The 21,256-nt window shown below is 43.5% G+C and overlaps 1 protein-coding gene across 3 annotated transcripts in view; it reads left to right on the forward strand.

Annotated features, from left to right (window-relative positions):
• The window catches only part of FAM13A (family with sequence similarity 13 member A), a 236,904-nt gene that overhangs the window by 16,787 nt on the left and 198,861 nt on the right, over window positions 1–21,256 (forward strand). For all 3 annotated transcript variants that reach the window (XM_019552864.1, XM_019552862.1, XM_019552863.1), the window contains exon 4: window positions 5,635–5,815. In XM_019552864.1, the coding sequence (XP_019408409.1) occupies window positions 5,635–5,815 (181 nt within the window). The remainder of the gene's footprint in view (window positions 1–5,634; window positions 5,816–21,256) is intronic.

Below are 21,256 nucleotides of genomic sequence, written 5' to 3' on the forward strand. Positions count from 1 at the left end.
GATTCATTTCTGTGACCCTTTTGTTTCTATGGGTTTATTACTCACTTGCCTCACCCAGCACTACCTTCCCTCTCATCTCTCCCCTCCCTTTAGTATTCAAGTCACTCTTTCCATTTTATACACTGGTCTGTGTATGTTTTTTCATAGCATGTCTTTTGGAGCGCACAAAAGCTTCTGCTATCAATATCTCTAATTTAGTCTATAAGGCTGTAAACAAATAAACCCCTAGAGACAGAAGTGTGTTTCCCATTGTTCCCATCCCAGACAGTTTGTCTTCTGAAAATCTCAGAATCAGCTCCCCTGCCCCCTTTCCTGAAAACCTGGGAAATGACTACAAGCCATGTGTTATACCAGAATAGCATTGAGTGAGGACCAAAGAGTTGATCCTGTGCAGTGATGAGCCCATGCTGGTCTTGATCAGCGCCTTGTAATGCAGAATACTTAACAAACAAGGAAGTCAAACTCACTGAATTAAATCTGGTGCCATGAAGCTGACAGCTTTGTTTACAGCGAAAGTGCCTTCCTGGCTTCAAAATGCATTGTGAAGAGAGGAAAATAGAATACTGTCAGGTTTTTTAAGGGATGAGAAACTCTTTGGTAAATGGAAAAGTACCTAACAATCTCAAGTACCAGTAGGAGGGTGAGAGAGGCAATTAGCTCTCAAAGGGTTTTCCTAATTAGGTAGTTGTGTGGCAGTATTGACATGTTTTCCCTGAGTAATAGGTTTGGCATTCCTGATCATAACTGCATGCAGCTTTATGGGAACAAATATTTAGACTAGTAAACAGTGTTTGCTATCTAATCAGAAATACATGTGGAAGTGAATTCTGAAGTTCTGTCTTCATGGAAACTACACCAAGTTGTTTTTTCCCCCAAGTTCTTATAACAAGTAACAGGTAATTCATAATCAAATCAAAGAATTCTGTCCACTTCATCTTGCTCTGTGCAAATATAGGCACTGTTGACTTTCTTATCTCACTCCATACCAGCCTTCCAAAATGTCCACTCAGATAAAAATAGGAAACAAATAGTCTCGCCCTTTGTCACCTTATGAATGATGATCCTGATATTGTTTTTAAATAAAATTATAGATTCATAGATGTATGAATCTATAATTTTATTTAAAAACAATATTAGGATCATCATTCATAAAGTGACAAAGGGTAAGATTGTTTGCTTATTTCCTGTTTTTTATCAGGAAATAATTAAATAAGTTATCTTAAAAATAAACCTATTTGCCTTAAATAAGTGCATGAACAGAATTATTCAAGCCTGCTTCATGAATATTTGACTCTCTTTTTTTTTTTTCAAAGGAATAAGCTAGCTTCTCTTTGCCAAAGGAAAGGCTTTAATTGATGATAATATAAAGATTTAGTCCTGGAATTGCTTGATGTGGTCATTGGTAGATCTGATATTTGACAAGATAGGGGTACTCATTATTCTTCCATGAATTAGAATATGAAAAGTATAAAAATAGTATTAAGCTTCTAATACAAGTTGAAAACAATAAGGTTTTCCTAGAATCTCTATATCATGTGAGCACTAAATCATAGCCTGTGAAACAGTTATTTTTAGTATTTGAAGATGTTATAGTTCCAGCTAAACTATATTGAGTAATAAATATGAGTAAATATTGAGTAACAAATATATATTCCTATGCCTTTCTGAACTGTGGGCAAGTTCCATCTTGTTTACTCCTTAACTACAAAAATTCCTGTGAAATATAAATCATATCCTGACCCAAAGATTATGTCCCTGGTCCTCAGTCACCATATTTTTAACTACTATGATAACTTTATATTTAGCATTCCTCAGGACTACCAGAAAACACTACACAATCTACTCCAAAAACAGTTACTAGAAATGAAAGGTAGTGATAGAGATGAAAATCATAAAATTTGCCTTTAAAAACAAGCCACTCTTCTTATTCAACATGGCTGCTTACAGATGAGAAAAAAAAAAAAGAACAAAACAACTCTTTACTTTCAGCTCAGTGCACCTCTGTGCCAAGCACAGCACATGTCCAGGAGAGGCATTGTGTCAGTTTGACCCGGCTCTCCCAATATCTGTATAAATCTGGAAACTGGGGACCATACACCAGTACTTGGGACCCGCGGTGGTGCTGGGCCCAATCCAGCTGCAGAAGAACTGGGGTCCAGCCACAGTGGCTCCAGAACCAGCATGCAAGGCTGGCCAGCCAGGGTCCAGACACAACACCATGGTTGGACCCTACCAGGCACCACCACATAGCCCCCAGCTCCCACCTGCTGCAGCTGGACCCTCCCCAGCCAACTCTGCTCTGGCTCTGGAGCCTTATGCCAAGGCCAACCTGGCACACTCCTAGACTGCTGTGCTGGATTCAACTTGGCACAGGGGGCTCCAGAGCCATCATGCAGGACCTGGCTACTGGCCAGCCCGCATGCCAGCCCAGTCCCACGGGTAGCTGGGGGGAGGAACTGTGGCAGCATTAATTGCCATGGTTCCCAGAGCCACAGCAATTAATGCTGCCATTGCTCTTCCCCCCTGTCTCTGCTGCTAAATGTCTGGACCTATGGGAAACCTCTTTCCTCACATCTAATGCATATCCAATTTTCCCCAGCTGGTTTGGGGAAAAGGGGTACGAGTTGTACACAAGAAAACATGGTAACAGCATTTTATGTACCCTCTCTCCTAGCTTCCAACCACAAGAGGGCAAGCCTGCAATACAATTTCATTTCTCTTCTGTTACAAACCAGTCTGCCCATAGTGTGCAAAACAGCATGTACTTGGCATATGCGCTATTTTAGTAGGCACTGGCTAAGTTGCTTCAGATGCAATGTGCTTGTTTCCAAGTGCTTTCCTGGACTTGGGCCTTGGAAGGCTGACCTAGTTGGGACTGGACCAGAATGCCCTCTGACCTGAAGAATATTGTGTGACTTGCAGTGTTAGCAAGGTTCTGACTTCAAGCCACCAGCCATTTTGGAACAAAGTGGTCATCCTCTAGGAACACAAGACTGTTCATAAGGCAGAATCATTCACCTGGGGCTCATGGAGCAAAAACATTTCTCCAACAGCAAGAGCAAAACCCTAAGAGCTATAAGGGAGTTCCTGCATGAAACTTAAAATGAGCCACAAAAGAGAAGTCTAATTACCTGACAGCAGTTGCGCAGAATTAAATCTCAGCAGAGGTTCAGCCTATAATATCAAGAATTTTCAGAGAACTTACTTGGTATGGAAATGCTTAGCTAAATATAAATGAACTAACCTTTTGATTGGAGTTTACCAGAAAACCATTAATGGAACAATTTTCTGTCAAAAAATTGCTTAGCTAAAATCAAGATATTTTGAAATAATGTCAGTTTTGCCATATTTTGTTCTGAAGGGGAAAATAGGGTCGGGGGGAAACAGTTCGTGGGATGTGGAACCGTTCTTTTGATATTTGTGGAAATGGGGCTTACATTTTTCCGTTAGAAATTATTTTCCATTTCAATTTGCTTTTTAAAATATTTTGAACAACCCAGAATTTTTACAGACTCTTTTTTTTTTGTTGTTTTTTTTTTCTGTTTTAAGGTTTAATTCCAAATCAGAAAATAGCCAGAGTTCAAAAACTTGAGGTCATCTGTGAAACAGAATTTCTATTGCATTCTGCTTGTAGTACAATGCCCTTGCAAGTAATGCATTTTCTTCTAAAAATTCTAAAGTGAAAAGTCCTATTAGATGTGCTAACAGCATTCTGCAGTTTGAAACACAAAATCTAGTTGCTACCTATCACCATTTCTTCTTACTTGTGCACCATTTTATATTTTATGGAACTTTATATTTCGCACTAATTAGATATGACCTGAGAGAGCTGCATTTATTGTAATAATACTCCCCCAAACTGGGCATGTCTGCACATGTAATTACTGCACATGAATAAACTCCCAGGAGTGCCATCTGCAAATAACTCCAGAGCAATTGCTTTGGACTTCATTAATATGCAACACGTAGAGCCCAGTTGGAGCAGCCCTAGATGGCAGGGAGCCCCAGGGGTCAGCCTACCAGCCTAGGGCTGCTCCGACTGGGCTCAGTGTGCTGTGGAGATGCTGGCTGGAGCACAAGTGTGCTTCAGCGTGGAGCTAGCTGGCAGGCTACTGAAACACCCTCGTGATTGAGCCAACCAATCGGCATCTACACAGGTGCTGCTGCCCACAAGAAGACTCCACAGCAAGGTAGTACTTTTATTTAGGGTAGTCCCTGCTGTGGAGTTTATTAGTTTCCTGCGACCTAATAGGAGCACACATGTAGACACTGAGATGTTTACCATGCAGTTAATTAGTCTACAACACAGTAAATGTCTCATGTAGACCCGCCCACTAAGTTTTATTCTCCATCCTTTATAGTAACTAGCATTTACTCCTGTGAATACACCCTTTGACTGGGTGAAACTGCTCCTGTAAGTCAGCTGTAATCATTGTGAGAAAAGATTGCAGAACTGGATTCAATATAAAAATACACTTTAAGGGGTCTGTGTAAAAATGTATTCCCCAAACCAATTGTGGTTGTGCTCACTGTACTGAAACCAGTGACCAATTATATCACACAAAACCCAAGACGAGGGGGTCAGAGTTAAACTTCTTATTGGGATGTCATACCCAGTTTTTACTATCTTGCTCAGGGGTCTGATGGCCATTACTTCTGGATGTTTTGCATGTATTAAATGGATTTATCTTGAGACAACGAGTGGAAACCAAGGCCTCTAGAACAAGGGGGAAAGTAGGAGAGTCACATTCTTGAAACTAGGAAGCAGACAATATGACAGATCAACAGAATTGCATATCAGGGTAATCAAGAGTCACCTGTTAGCACAGGGGAACAGCATTTGGAATCAGTGTAAAAGTAAAGAGAGAGTCTGTGTCTGTATTATGAGTAGGCAGGAGTAATGGGAAACCAAAATTAGTTCTGGGGCATGGGGAGACATGAAGCTTAGAGGAAGTGTGAGTGAAAGGAGGATCTGAACAACAGAAGAAAAAACCTTTAGAAAAAGATTTGTGATGAGATATTAAAAAGGAAACTATAGCAAAGTCAGGTAGGGCAGCAAAGTATGACAAAAAAGAAACTAACATGCAATTGCTTCATTGTTTTTCAGCTACTGGGAGTGTGGCTCTGGAGTTTGTGATAGTAAATGTCTGTGTTTTTTATCCTAGCTGGTCCTTGGACTAATATATTTTGGGCAATTGTTTTCTTATTATTGCACAGAGAATGCTTAGTGTTAGAGAAGGGACAACTCCTGTACAAAAGTAATTTTGCCATACTAAGAGGAACAAGAAATGAGCATGTGCACTATTTGGAGTGATGAATTGAGATAAGTGAGCTAGTGGAGTGCTGAAAAACATGCTAATGTAAAATTTGAGGGCAAAAAATTGTTGTTTGGGCTTAACTCCACTGAGCTTAATGGAGTGACTCCAGATTTAATGTTGTATAATGAGGCCAGTCTGCAGGTGGACTTGTACTAGTTTAACCAAATCTTGTTCTAACATAGTCCTTTTTGTGCAAGGTCATACGGAGTAGAATCTGACTCTTTTTGTTTAAAGAATAAAGTTAATTTGCATGGACAGATTGGTGGTGACACAGTTTTCTGATGTTGATTTTTTTTCCCCTCCCCCTTCTTTTCAGATGATAGAAGTGATGCTCAGAAGGACAATAACTTGAAAGAACTCCTGAAAGAGCTGCCTGATGCTCACTACTGCCTGCTGAAATACCTGTGCTGTTTCTTGACGCAAGTTGCCGAGCATCACATGGAAAACAGAATGAATGTTTGCAATCTCGCCACTGTCTTCGGACCAAGTTGCTTTCAGTAAGTTTGCAAGTTTCCGCATTTTCCCTTATTTGGGCTGCACATATTTTGGAGCAGTTGGCATGAGGTGCAGCTCCAAATTCTCATTGTTTGAACTAATCATAAACTTTCCATAGGCAATGTTGCCATCTTGGGAATTCACCTTTAGAGTAAGCTGCGCCCTTTTGTTTGGATGGTCAGGGAAGGAGATGTTTTGCACTTTGCAATACCTTTTATAAAGTAGTTTTCTAGTTTGCTATATGGTGTAGACAGGAGCAAGTGGAGCAGAAAATAGCCCAGATTTCACAAGTGGTGGAAGATTACACCCTCCCTTTTGCTGCCAAGTACCAAAGAAGCTCCTGAGCACAAGGTTCAGGGATGAAGTGTTAGAGAACGAGGTGCTGGAGAGCAGCTATGAGGTGCTGCTTATTTTTCTCTGTGGACTCCCAGAAAAAGAGGTCAAAGTCTGCTCTGCATGGGCAAGCCATTTAGTTCCTTCTTCTGGTCCATGTCTCAAATAGTAGCTCTGCTAATAAAGGACACAAAAACCTTCCTATGGGTAGGAGATGAGGCTCAGGAGGGATAGACTGAGATGTCTCACAGGATTCACAAATCTTAATGGCTGCTTTTTCTGGCCCAACTCTTTATTCCTTTTGGAGGGAAAGGTTTTCACTCTGTCAGTGCTATTGTGTACTTTGAGTTGTGTTATGATCATCTCAGATGCTGAAGACACATGAAGATTTATTGCCTGCTTCCTCACTCTTACGGTCAGGCTATGTAAATCCTCTTGGCTCCTACTTGGGTATAAGAAAAGGTTTGAGTTTTCCTCTGTAGCAGAGGGGAATTATGGGGAGGGACAGGGGAAGGAGGGCTTTGAGAACAACCCAACTGAGGAGCACACTTAGTCTGAGCCATATGTTCTGTTTTCAAGAATAAAAAAATCCACCCCATCCTCTGAGAAAAAAGGATGATGCAGGAGGGAGAGTTTTGGACAGTGAATCTGCATGGGTGGTTGCTGTAGTGACAGCAGAATAAGGACACTGCCCACCTGCTTGCATGCCTGTTATCCACCCTCCACCCCCAAGTCACTACTCTCCCACCTCAAGCCATGAGAAAACCCTATTGACTTCAGTAGGGCTGAGTCCTTATCCCACTCTGGCACAGCGTGTAAGTGCTCTGGACTTGTGCACATTTTTTGAAGTTGTTTTTTGTCCATACAGTACACTGGAAACCTCAACTGAAGTTTTCTCCCTCAAAATATGTTATTGCTTGGTTTCATTGGAGGGACCTCTCTCTCCTGTGCTGGGTCTGACACCTAGAGGGAATTGCTGACTTATTCCTTTTGACTCATCCCCAGAAATGAGGATCTGGAAGACACTAATTTTGACAGTTTCTGAAAAGGTACAACAGAGAAGTAATTGATTTAAGAGGGAGAAAATGGTGAGGAGAGTGAACAAAGTTGTTGATTGCATCTTCCAATAATACCATCATCTAGATCCTTCTGCTGATTGTCATCCACATGACACCGAAGCATCAGGCCAGCCTCAGGGGCCACTTGTGACAGTAACTTATTTCTTTCTAAATGCTCCTTAAAATTTGCTTTTGAAATCCACTCCTTTCTTCTAATACTGTGTTCTAGATATAATGCTTGAGAGGGCTGCTTCTTGGTGGCAAAAGTCTTGGGTTTACGTGACAAATTTTACTCACAGTGTGGCTCAAAGAAGAGAATTTTGTTTCATTTTTATTTAATCTATTCTATCCTGGACAAATTCTTTAAAAAAAAAAATTTTTCACCCTGTCCAAGAGCACTCGGGTGCCCTGCGCCTAAAGGCAGAAATGGCTCAGGAGAGACCCCTAGTGGTGAGAAGTGGGAGGCTCAACTGCCAGTCACCAGAGCAGCACAGGTGCTGGTTGCTAGGGGAACCAAGGGGATCAGCTGACAGGAAGGGGAAGGGCTTGGCCCCTTCTTAAGCCCAAGCATAAGGCCAGGAGAGCAATTCCCCTCCAGCGGCCAAGGAGGGGGGAGCTCAGCCAGTGCAGAGAGAAAGGGGAAAATAGACTGCAGGAGCATCCCCTGGTTGCGGCTGAGTTGGAGTATTTTCCTGGTAGGGACAGAATGTGGTTTTTGACCGGACGGTTTAGTTTACGTTATAGCACAGGGATTTTGTGTTTTGTGTTTACTATTTTACCAGAGGACCGGGTGAGGCTATTAGGGGTGGAGGAGGCCTCTTAGGGATGCCACGGTAGCGTGGGGTTTCCTGGTGCCAGAGAGGGTGGAGCATTGTTTGGGGGCACATTGACCCCAGCCCCAGAGCAGGAGGGGGCAGCAAGGGGCCCCAGAGAGGGAGGGGGCAGTGGGGGGGACCCAGAAGTAAAGAAGAGGGCCAAGGCATAGGGCAAACCATGTCAAGTACCATCTGCGAGGCTTGGGCTGCGATGTAGGGGAGGAAAAAGGAGCCACAGATAGCACCCCCTGACACCGGGCATATAAAGTGGGCAGCCTCCCACTAATTACATCACTCAGTCAATTAAGATCAAGGCATGGCAGGCGAGTAAGCAGGCGGTTGGCCCAAGACAGGAAGGCGGAGCCACCAACAGAAAGGCTGCAGTGAGTTATCCCTGTTACACACGACATTAAAAATAGTAGCATGAGAATTACTTTGCTTTGTTACCATATGCTGGTAACTGGTATACATGGTAACTGTCAACTTGCAAATCTTATTCACTGTTCACCTTAACAGCTATGACATGGGCAGCTATTCTTCCCATTTTATCCTCATCTGAGATATGTTGGAGGACACTGTTTAAATGTTTATCACCCAGCAAGATGGCGCCAGATACCCAAGAAGATGCTTTTAGCAAGCAGCACAAAGTAGATATTTGATTTTAAACTATCATGTGAACATTATTTATATCAAAGCCTACCTTTTCTTAAGATGGGTATGACTTTTTGCTTTGGGTAATGAAGATAATTATATTGTGGTGTAAGCACCAAGACTTATGTTATGTCCAGTACAAAAACAAATTACCTACATGAGTTCAAGAAAAAGCAAAACTGAGAGGACTGCATCAATAAAGAAATTGATGTAAGTGAAACCTGTCTAACTTCTGAAAAGATAAAGTAAAAACAGTTCCAAAAGGTAAGGTTCATATGCATAGGGGAAAGGAAAGTTTGGGAGTGGCTTTTTAATTCATCCTGTTCAAGTTTTGAGCAAACAAATACAGTTAGAGAGCTTTGAGGTTTCATAAAGTTAACCCTGGTGCCTCAAATCCTATGTGGTTTCCTAATGATGGTTGTGGATGCATTTGTCACTTAATGGTGTATGTTCTTAAAGCCAGAACTGTTCGATTTTCATGTGACATGTCTTCAGCGGATTGCTGTTTGAAATTTAAATTGGTTTGCTGGTTGTGGTGACATGGTATGTTCTGTTTCTTCTCAAGTAGGAGCCCAGAAATAAGTAAGTAACTAATAGTTTTATAAATCTTACAAATAACGTCAGTCTCAGTTCATCACTAGGTTCAGAAAAATAGCAATTTTACAAACTTTGATGCATACAGATTTTTTTATATATATATGTGGGTTATTGTTAAAAAGCCAATATTCCCTAAGCCTTACTGGCAATTGAAGCTGATTGAAGTGAGTATTGCAATCATTATTCAGGGCACTGAAAATCTTAGGGTTTTTTTTAATTGATGAGTGAGTCAACAAGCACCAACAAGTTCTGTCTTGTTCAAAGTTTAATTTAGGAAATTTTAGGGGTTTTAACACACCAAAAAGGTTTACAGAAAATATGTAAAGTATTTTATTATGGCCTCAGCTCCTCATAACTCTCAATTTCATTGTCTCAACAAATAACAATCTCTTGCATAACAGGATAAATTTATATCTTTTGTTGAGATGGAAAAAAGAGAGAGAGAGCTCACGAGGAAAAATGGAAAATTACCAAAGAAATGCAGATAGCTTTGAAATGCCTTGAAGCACTTGGTATGTGGCAACTGAGATGATCCTGGCCTTGTGTAAGCTGGTCTCTCTTGATTAAAACTTTCCACCATTCCACTAGACTACAGCAGCATAAAAGAAGGGGCCGACATTACATGTGAATCACCTTTGTGGCTGGTTTGTAACTCACTTAAATTTGAACATGTGGTGTGTAATTCAGTACTGGGCTGGATGGCGTGGCTTTGAATGTCCCTGTATGAGGGAAATCCATTGACTTTCCCACACAAGGGGACATTTAAAGCCATGAACATGGCACAGCTTTAAATTCCTCTGTATTCAGGAAGCCCATTAGTTCCCCATGGCAAGGACATTTGAAGCCATGTTGTGCAGACTTATGGTATATTCACAGGCACCTGGGGATCAAGGTGCTCCCCATCTTCAGGTTGCTGCACAATTGGCATCATGCCCTAGCATGACAATGGGATTTGAGGAATTTTATCCCAGAAGCCAACAATCGTGTGTCCTATCCTGCCAAACCTTGATTGTTGGGAGTCAGGGGAAAACGTCTCAATCCCATTGTACCATTAAATTAACATCTATTAGGGCTCTTGGTTGGAGTGCATGGTGATTACAGTTCTGGTGTCTGAGCTTAACAAAAGAGCCACCACTGCTATTAGCAATTATTAGAGTTAGGAAATGAAAAGCCAGTTTTGTCACTCCCTGGTGTACCTAAATGCAGTGCTACGGGCTCTGTTTGTATCTCTTCAGCTATGGACACATGCTTTAGGAAAGAAGGTGGAATATCAGCAAAAGTCCAGAGGAAAGCAACAAAAATGGTTAATGGTCTAGAAAATATGACCTATGAAAAAAAGTTGGAAGACTTGGAATTATTTTTTTTCAAGAGAAGAAAAGAGAGGAGGATTTCATAAATCTCCAAATACAGAAAAGGTGTTCATAGAAGAAGGTGATCAGTTGTTCTCTGTGGGTGCATCTACACAAGATGCTTTACTGCTCATTAGACTAATATAATGAACAGTAAAGCATCATCATCCACACATGCATGGGACTTACTGTGCAATAGTTTAGGCTAATGCGCTGTTTGCTATAATCAGAAAATACAGGTACTAAGTTAATGTCACATGAGCTACTGTGCCAGTGGGGCAGAAAGCCAGCTGCTTCATGACTAAGCCTGGATGTGGTGAGGGGCAGAAGAGGAGTGGGGGTGGGAAGGGGAAGAGCTGTCCCGGCTGCTGGGACTGCTGTCTCAGCCATATGGAGATCAGGTTGGGACCCAATCCCCACAGGCCAGGACAAGTGTCCTGGCAGCTGGGACTGCTGCATCCCAGCCCCATGGAGATCAGAACCAGCTCCTAAGCCCCTTGCCAGTACTAGGGAGATGTGGTTAGCCATAGTCTGAAGTCAAGCAGAAAGCAGGGCACATTTGTACCTTATACTTACCTCCAGTGGCCAACAAGCATTTGTGGCACTTTGACCTCCTTGATAATATGCCTCCATTCTGATCTGTCATGAGCTATCTCCTCCCAATCCTGTACTACATTAAGTACCTTCTGGTCTCTTATGTAGTCCATCAGCCGTTGACCCTAAACTGCTACACATTAGAGCTGTGTGAAATGGATTTGTTTCAATTAGGTTTCGGATTCAGCCATTTTCGAGGGACAGTGATTTGTTTCAATGTTTCAGATCACCATTCTGTTTCGATTCAGCCACATCTGTTTTGGAGTATCGATGCTGTTTCGGTGATTCAACCATAGGCTATAATGGAGAATCACTAAAATGCCTATAACTGTGTCAGTTCTTGCCTGGTTTGGATGAAAATTGCAGAGATGGTAGCCCCTTCTGGGGGCATGGAGTCTGCTGCATTTCAAGGATGTAAGTGCAGGGGGGTTTGTGAAACTGCACCTCAAACTGTTCAAAGCAAAATTTGTATCACGTGTGTGTGTTAAGGCAGAGCAAGATGAAAACAAGACTTGTCACTTCTTTTGAGCACTCTTCAAGCTCCTGAAGGGGAGACATGCAAGTCAGTGCCAGATCTAGTAGGGCCTTTTCAGCACTTTTGAATCCAGGGAGTGTTGTTTCTCAAGACTTAGAACATGGGATTCTACCCTGATATAGATGAAGCCATAGGACCTGACATTTTGCAGGGGTGCATACAGTCCTGCAGCTCAATAATGGCATCTAAGTGCTCTGGTTGCAAAATTAGAAAAGAAGCAAGAAAAAAAACTTTGTTGTGGTGCAGTTCTCTGCCTTTAACAAGTAGCTAGTGAGTCTCCACAAGACCCAGACATGGGGCAGAGACAGATATAGATTTTTTTCTTTTATTATGAATTCAATTTTATTTTTGGCCTGTGCAAATACTAACAAAGCCGCTCTTCCTGGAATGTGGTACAGCATTAATTCTGAAGGAATGGTCTTGGGCTGTCTGTTGATTCACTGGTGATAGATGATTAGACATTGTGATCTAGACGAAGAGGCTCAGTTAATCATGAATATTCAGATTCCCTCTGCTCTTATTCTCTTTTAGATGGATGGAACTGTAAGTCAATGAAACTGTGTCTGTCTGTCCTGTTATAAAATTGAGTGTCCAATATTAGATTTACCCAAAGAACCTTCTCTGCCTGTTTTTAACTCACAAGTCATTAATTCATCCTTGTTATCTTAGTACTCCTGCAGTTGCCATAAGTGCCAAGCTTTTGAAAATTCACACTCCTACTGAATGAACTTGTAAAATCCCTCTTTGTTTTGATCACAGATGTTCATGCTTTAAAATTTACAGAAAAAAGGCTGTTAGGGCATCTCATCCATCCCTTGCCAGTTCAGGGTTGCTTCCTGTAGTTGATTTCTTTTGCTCATTAATTGTCTAATAGACTTTTAAATGTGGCCTCCTGCACATCTCCTGGGAGACTGCACCACAGTTAAATAAATCTCACTGCTAGGAATTTTTTGAGCATCTTTAGACTGCATCTTCATTTTCTCTATTTTGTTTCATTATGCCTAGTTATGGGTAGGTATATACCCAATAATTCCTCTTCCATCTCAGGTTTGAAACACTTCAAATGCTTTTAGGAGTTTGACACATTATCTTCATTCCCTCGCTTGTTATTTATCCAAACTGTACACAGGCTTTTCTGATGTTTTAATGATGTCATCTCGTGTTTCCGACATTAATAGCAACACACGGAAATTAACAAAACAGTGGTCTTCAGAGCATTCTCAGACATGAGATACGGTAAGACAAAGTAAAGAGTCAAACTTCTATAAAAAGGAAATTATTTCAGATTCAGTCCACTGTTTTCTTTCCACTTGTGTGCAGGTTTATTGTGGTGCGAGTGAATGGTCAAGTACATATGGAAATGGAACCTTGGGGAACAGTAAACATTGGCTGGAAGAACATAAATAACATTACAGGTTCTTTGCCTCCAAACTAGTTTGTGTGTAGACCAACAGTAAAATCTCTTCCATTTCATGCAACTGTGAATAGCAACACTACACAAGTAACACTCTGAGTGCAGTCACAAGGTTGTTGTTAATTGTTGGGCCCATTTAAGAAAAGGAAGGGGACTGGGTATGTGATTGAAAAATAAAAATCAATATAGAGCGTAAGCAGGGCTGTGTTGTGACTCTTACCCAAAGCCCAGACAGGGACAGGTTTACATGCTACCAGTATTCCTTGAAGATGTCCAATCACCCCTTGATTCCCCTAATCCAGAGCAACCTGATTAGATTCCTCTTGCTGCAGAGAGACAAGTTTTCATGGGAATTCCCTCAGTGTAGGGGTTGTCAACCGAGGGTACACGTACCCCTGGAGGTACCTGGACTGGTCCTAGGGGGTATGCATGAATAGGCACAGACAGAGCACCGCTGCCTCCCAGGAGCAGAGCTGGGGCAGGGTGAGGGCAGCAGCGCCCCTCTACAGGGCAGGGAAGTTTGCATGTAGCAGCAGCCACCACCACACATGAACCTGGTGAGATTCCCCGCCCCGCCAGATGGGTGCCACTGCCCTTACCCCACCCTGGCCCTGCTCCTGGGAGGTGGCAGCACTCCATCTGTGCCTGCCTGCATGCTGTCCCGCCTCCCTGCTCTGTGTCCAGCTGTGTGCTACTCCCCCTGCCTCCCTCCCTCCCCACTCAGCGTCCAGCCACTGCGGGTACTTAGACCTAAAAAAGACCCCTGCCTTAGTGGGTCTGCAGTATAAAGATGGAGCTCAAAAGCAGCTTTGTTGTGTGACATGCTTCTCTCCCAAAAGTATGCGACATTTGAGTGGCTATTCATGCCAAAGCAAATGCTGCTAATGTACCTGCATCCGTTCAGAAAGGGGATTTCTGCAAAAGCACATGGATCTCAGAGGGTGCTGCAAGGGGAGGAGCCAGAAAAAAACTGACCCTGCTCTGGAAGAGAGAGCATCGTGCTAGTGTAAGTATCTAAGACATTGGAAAATAGTATCCCTTTTTTCTTTTATGGCTCTTCATGAAGGGGGCATTATATGGGAGCTCCATGGATGGATCTCATAGTCCTCTGCATCCTTGGTATTTCCCAGAGGAGTCCCCTTGCTATTTTCCAGAGGAGTCACCTCTGGTATAGCTCCTGTATGCCGCTGGGGAGCAAGGCAGAATGTAAAGAAGCAAGTTCCCTGCCTTTCCCAGGCTTCCACTGTCATAGGGAGCTGCTCTGAGTAAGCATCTGACAGCTAAACTGGGGATTTGCAGTGTTTTGAGTAGGGCCAAAATTCTGGCCAGTCCAAGCTCCTGTGGGTGGTTGCTAAGCTAACCCATATAGCATAAGAACAGCTGCAGCTGCAGCCAATGCTGAGTAGAGGCTATTCTTGAGAGTGGACAGTCTCATAAAAGAGTGACAGTGATGCTCATATTATTTGCTGATGCAAATACAGCTAAAAGGGAAGCAGGTTCAGTAAATCCTAACTATTAATTCTGGTTTCAGAGCTCAAAGCAAAAAATCCAGTAAGGATATGTGTTGAATTAGGGTAAGAAGTAAGTTGCTTCTGCAACTCTGACTTGCAAACTCCATTGTTTGTGATACTCCTTGAACATATCAACATTGTACAGCACAGCAGTTGTGGGAACTGGAGGGGGTTTTCCAGCACAAAACACTGACTTTCATGATTCTTTTATGTAAAAACAGATGAAAGGCACCAGAACATTAAAGGTACCAGTCTTTGTGGAGTTAAAATCTGTTTGAATACATTGAGAAGAAAATGAACAGCAATAAACGCCTATGAAGTTGAAGAACTGCTACAAAGCTCATGCTGCTTATAGCAAATATCCAGAAATATTGTAGTATTGTATAAATGAACACCTCAATGAATTCCCACTCTATCTTTTCTATTACAACAGTAAATGAGAGGCAGATGATACCCACCCACTGACTACTGTTGCCCATTAACTACTGTTCATTTTCCTATTCTGGAAAACAGGAGGTCAAAAACAGTGAAGTCATTTTTTTTAAGTTAATGACTTACTGAATGTGTCAGACATGAATGGGGATAAAGGTATTGATTGTTTTATGAGTTACTACATAGAAACATTTCCCTGTTTGGTTTTGTGTGCATGGGAAGTAAATCCCATCAGAGAATTTATTTTTTTAAACCAAAGCTATTAAAGAAAGGTTGGGGCTCAATATGTCAATAACCAGCCCTCCATTCTGACTAGTAAATGAAGTGCTGGTAAAACACTTTGTAAAAGCAGTGTCGTGTTCAGGTAGCATCCCTTTCTGCATTTTGTTGCTATGGAATCCAGTTGCTGTGTGTGTTTGAAAAGTGTTAGAAATTTTTGCAAAGTTATAGCCTCCACATACCTCTTGTACAGCTGAAAGTCCACGAAAACAAATGAAGGAATTTTATTCAGCAAATGGATTTATTTACAAATGAAGGTACAGTCAAGGATAGCATCTGGTCTTCAGACTAGGGCTGGAGATGGCCTAGTATAGCTGCTGTGTTCTCAAACTAATAATATCTTTCTAAACTAGGGGAACTTGTCAGTTAAGTATTTGAACAGTATTTGAGAATCTCTTTTCTTTTTTCAGTGGGGTTCAACCATCACCATAGCAGAAAGTGATGGCTGCATGACACATACCCAGTGAACAACACAATAGGTTAGGACCCAAAATGAAGAAAAAAACATTAGCTGAAGGCATATAGAAGAGGGGCCTGATACAAAACCCACCAGAGCCCATGAAATTCTTTGGTTTGGATTCAGCGCACTGTGATTTCTCTTGCTGGAATTCAGCTGAGGTGCTAGGATTAGTGCTCTTGCATGTACAGGGATTGTTACAGGATCCCTCATGACCACGCTGTGAACATGAATGTAGTTCTATGTCTCATCTGGATACTGAACAGCACAAAACTTTTTTAATACTGTGCTGGGACAATTCCTACCTCAAAACTGAGGTTATGGGTATGCATGCCTTACAGTAAGAACCTATATTGCCGCACAAGGAAAGACAAATACTAATGAGATCTAAAGTAGTGCAGGTTGTACAAGTAGTTTAAAGTCAGGTGAATGTGCTTTTATAGTGCAACTAGCCAATTGCCCATCAGGAATGGGAGGGGGAGAGGGGGTGGGAGCATGGACAGAGGCCCATGTCTAGGCCCGTTCCCACCCTACCTCCCCTTCAAGTATGGCCCCGTTCCCCCCTTCCCCCACCACTTCCAGTTCAGGCCCATTCCCCACCATCCACCCACACTCCAGGTCCGGCACCGCTTCCTACCACCCCCACACTTCGGGTCCACCAAGCCCACATCCACCTGCTTCCCCTCCCTGCTCCCTTCCCTCCCACCCAGGTGTTGTCAGGGCCTGGCAGCGGCAGGGCCCATCACAGTGCCCCCCCACCATCTTTTGTTGGGCCCCGGTGGTAGCGGGATGGCAGCAACATGCTTCCTGCCATCATGGTGGGCGGGGACAGCCCTGCCCCTGCTTCTCATCCAGTTGAGGGACGGGGCAAACAGGCCTGCTCCCCCCACCCTCGCCCTGCTGCTTTGGGGCATGGTCTGATCCCCACCCAACTTCAGAGCTATTGTCGGGGCATGGGAGCAGCAGTGGTGGTGATGCCCCCCTGCCCCCTCCCTGCTATCTTTTGCTGGGGCCCGGCAGCTCTTCGCCCCCTCAGTGGTCCTTACTGCCACTTTGCTGTCATGGCAGCACTCCGCTTCACTATCTCCTGTCGAATGCCTGTAGAGCACTCTGGCTGTTTCAGTCAGCCAATCAGAGTGCAACTAAAATGTTATGGACAGACAGACTTACAGACAGACTAAGGCTTCTAGAATATTAGAAAGGCTTTGCTGACTGGTGTATTTTCAGCTTCCTGGCTTTTTACCCTTTTGTGGTGTCAAAATTAATCTAACTGCCTCAAGTGTAGGTTCCTTATTGTAAAGGTCAAAAACATTTCTCTTTGTTGTTTTGTAGCTGATCTCCTTAACCAAGCATCATGCCCTTTTCTTGTCCCTGCACCCGCCGGGCCTTGATTACATCCAGTCCCTCGCCACTCGGCTCTGGATTTTGATGATGGTTTTCCGCTCCGTCCCAATGGTATTAGGGCCACGAGTTCTCACCTCGGGCTGTCTTATCCCCTCCTAATCCCACCTGCCATGACTTTGATGACCCTATCAGTGGTGGGGGGGTCCAACCGCCCAGGTTCGGTTATCTCAGGCCGAAGGGTGATAGTCCTTCATGAGGCTCCAACCTCCCCTGTACCTTGCCCTATACCCAGCCACGACAGTATGCTGATGTTGTTTTCCGCGGTCAGCCCTCCCTATATGAGATCGTATCCCTGGGTCTTGCTCAAGCCTGGGCTGTATGGCCAAGTCATACTAGGCCCTCTAGATGCTCGGCTTTTTGTAGCCCTCCACCTTACTTTTACACCGGCGTCCCAGGCGATAAAAATAACAAATAAAAGGAAAAGATGCTAGCAACAAAACTGCCTACAGCCTCCCAATAATCCACTAATCACTATCCTGGGGCATCTTAGTTACAGCATGCCCCCCCACGATTATACCGTCCCTCCACCGGCTGCTCCCTTAGTGCTACCTATTCGCTACCCTTAGTGTACCCCATATGAATCCAACCCTTGACGTCCCTTCCACCTCGGAAAAGAAACCTTCCTCCGACGGACTCTCCCGGGTCTTCCATCCAGGACGTGATGGTCTTAGCTAGCCTCTTGAACATTCACCTCTCCCCTGGGCGATTCGCTGGAACCAGGCTCTGCCTGTGGGGACCCTCCCGTAGGCTTTCCTCGTGGCTTTAGAATGATATGCAGCCTGGCCACCTCCATCTTCCTAAGTCCGGTAACAGCATCTTTATATTGATGCTTCTCAGGGCATTCTGCACTATAGGCAGTGTTCTTCAGCTCCCACTCCTCCTCAGTGGGTCCGGGAGATACTTTCCCTGTGCTCTTTCTCAGCCTCTCCTCTCCTTCCATCTTGCTGTTTCTCCTTCTTTACTGGCTCTCCTCCCCCTTCTCTCCAGCTGGTTTCACTTTAAAAAAACTGTGGCTAATGAGCCACGCAGTTCGCCACGGTTCCTGCAGCAGTAGGGCATTTTTACTTGTTTTTTCTTTTCCTATGTTTTCCCTGGGGTATGTTGTCCCCCAGAGTCCCTCCTTGACCCTTCGGGGTCCATGTCCTACCCTTTCCCCAAGACATTCCCTTTTGAATTTCCTCTCTGATACTGATGTCCTAACTGAGGCCAGTGTCAGAGGCCAGCTGGGCACTGTGAGTGTATCAATTTTATCACAGGCCAACTGGGCTGTTTGGTTCAGTTTCAAATAGAGGAGGCAAAGTTGGGAGTGAAGTAAAGGCATATTTATTATAGCTTATACACACACAACAGTTAACAGAAAGATAAATGCAATAAGCAGATAATGCAGTATTAAAGAGCTAATAGTAAATAACAGATAACAACAGATAGATAGATCAATTCTGTTGCAGGCCAACTGGGCACTGCGAAGGTATTAGCCACTGGGCTGTTCAAAACAACAGATAGACAGACATGGGTTGGCAACTTATCGATAATCCCTCTATGCCAGGTACGCGTCAAGTGATTCCAGGGAAGTCAGGCGTCCCCGATCGATGCTGTCAGAGGGATTACCAGGGAAGATCCCTTGATCAGGATCCGATCCTCACTCACACCGGGAGTCCAGCGTCCGGGCATGGAACAGAAATGACCGTTCTGTTCCTTCCTTCCTGCTGGTTACCTGATGCACGCGCTGTTTATACTTAGTCTTATGCTAATCTGTTGGCTTTAGAGCCATGCACAATCTTGCCCTGTAGCTGTTACCCTATAGGATTGAAAGGTGTTAAAAATTATCATAAAAGGTTACTACCTAGACTTGGGTTTATCCAATAAGCAAATTATAATGCAGCACCTTTAAATTTGAAATTGACATTGCTCCGCCTAAGCCCCAACCCCTTTTAGGTTTAATTTGAATATGCTTTCCTGGAATGTGTTGGGTGTGCCAGGCAGTTGGATCCAGTTTTTTATCGTTAAAGCTGAACCCTGAGCAGAAACCATTAGGTCACCTAATCTCGCAGCTACACCTTTGCTTATGGGGCCCAGTCAGTTCCACAAACAGTTAATTTTATCATTTTGGTTAAACTTATGACAGACAAGTTACAGTTGTAGTTTACAAACTTACAAGCTTTATATTAACTAATATTACCTGCTTAGGCAAAATAGCAAATGCTTCTAAGAAGCACGTATTTATTGCTTATTGATCCCTCTGGTTCTGGCTGTCACAATCCACCTCTTGCTTATTTGGAGCATTTGGTAAAGCCTACAAATATGATTTCTGCCAGGTGATGTATACATGGTTGGCAGAAGCAACAACATTTAGTTTGGCATAGGTATTAGACTTAATTTTATAATAACAACATTTAAAGATTATATTGAATAATATTATTCCTATGACTAAATTTATTACTACTACAAACCAGGGAAAAGGAGCACCTTTAGTAAAGGTAAACATTTGCACAGTACAGGCCACTTCATGCCACTTATATAGCGGGGGGAATATTAGTAGCACATTTAATAATTCGCCCTTCCTCTTGAGCTATGAGGGCAAGTTGTTTTCCTCTTTGGGCATCTTCAAACAAACCTTTAATGTAGGTTGCTACTTCACCCCATCCCTTTAGCTGGGGCATGTCTACATCCTTAACCCAGGATTTTGAAAGACTTAAGTTAAGGGTGATGCTTTCTAATTGGATTTTTGGCCACATTAAGGTGGTTTCCTGGTCATGGACATATAGGGTAGCTGATGCCCCTTGGAAATCTTGAGCCTCTGCACAACAGTTGGTGCAGGAGGTCCAAAATGTGCTGTTAGGATGATATAAGCAGCCAGGACCTTCCCAGCAAACTCATTGGGCTAGGGTAATGTAGAGACTTGCTGGTAGGGGTGTTACACAAACCATGTTGCGGGGATTATTAGGCCACCCTCTCCATAAAGCTCCCAAGCCTATTAGAATGCCATTTACAGGGTATACCGGGGATTGGGCTAAATACTTGGGGCCTTCAGGGGTTACAGTTTCCCAAATGGGACAATGCAAGTCCCAGTCCCACATGCACCCACCTCCTAGTCCTCTTGTTAAGAGATGGGCGGTGGACCATGTGCCATTTGCTATCCCGTGTACAACGAACAAGAATTTTGTCTTATTACACCCCTCCCAGTGTGTGCTTCATGTGTCTCGGTAAACTAACCGTTGGGCTAAAGCTGGGGGTAGTCCATGGTGCTATAAGCCAGCAGGCCATTCGTTGTGTCTAAGATCACTCATTACCTGGGAAAAATGAAGGTTGAGTGAAAGCTGCACTTGGGCACAAGCAGTGCTCCAGGTTTGATTAGCATAGGCTTGGAAGGCTGCACGCATCAAAAGGTGGCTTATTTGTGCTGCTTTTCGGCCAATTGTTGCCACTAACTCACCAGTATATTCTAAGGCCATGTTATTAATCATACCTCCCTTAGTAAGAAAGCCTATGGCTCACTGTATATCTGTGATTCCTTGGGTGTTTTTCTGGGATTTATCTATGTTCCAAACTCCCATGGCTGAATTGAGCCCATTCCACACATGGTCTAGGGCATCCCTCTTTTTCCGGGCAACTGGAGGCTGGGCTGCTGGTTGGAAAACAGTTGGCCAGCCCCAATGTAGCATATTTTTTGCCAGCTGAGCGCCAGGAGAGCAGTTAGGAAATGCTGTTCTGACAAACCATTGCTTGGGGTTAAATGTGATACGGGCATTAAACAAGGAGGCATTAAGGAGGACCGGAGCCCTGGTTTGGGACCTCCACCAGGGAGTAATGTTAGGTAAACGAGGTAGTGGATACACCTGTGGTGGCTCCTTTTGGATTAACAACATACACAGGGCTCAAGTGCCTATATACTAATGCTAGGAGCATGGGGAACAAGCAGGATGAACTAGCGCTCCTGGTTGCACTAAACGACTACGATTTAGTGGGGCTGACGGAAACCTGGTGGGATCCATCCCACGACTGGGCGGTACATAT

This window comes from Crocodylus porosus, unplaced genomic scaffold, assembly GCF_001723895.1.
Source record: "Crocodylus porosus isolate Cpor-Errol unplaced genomic scaffold, CroPor_comp1, whole genome shotgun sequence".
Taxonomy (NCBI): Eukaryota; Metazoa; Chordata; order Crocodylia; family Crocodylidae; genus Crocodylus; species Crocodylus porosus.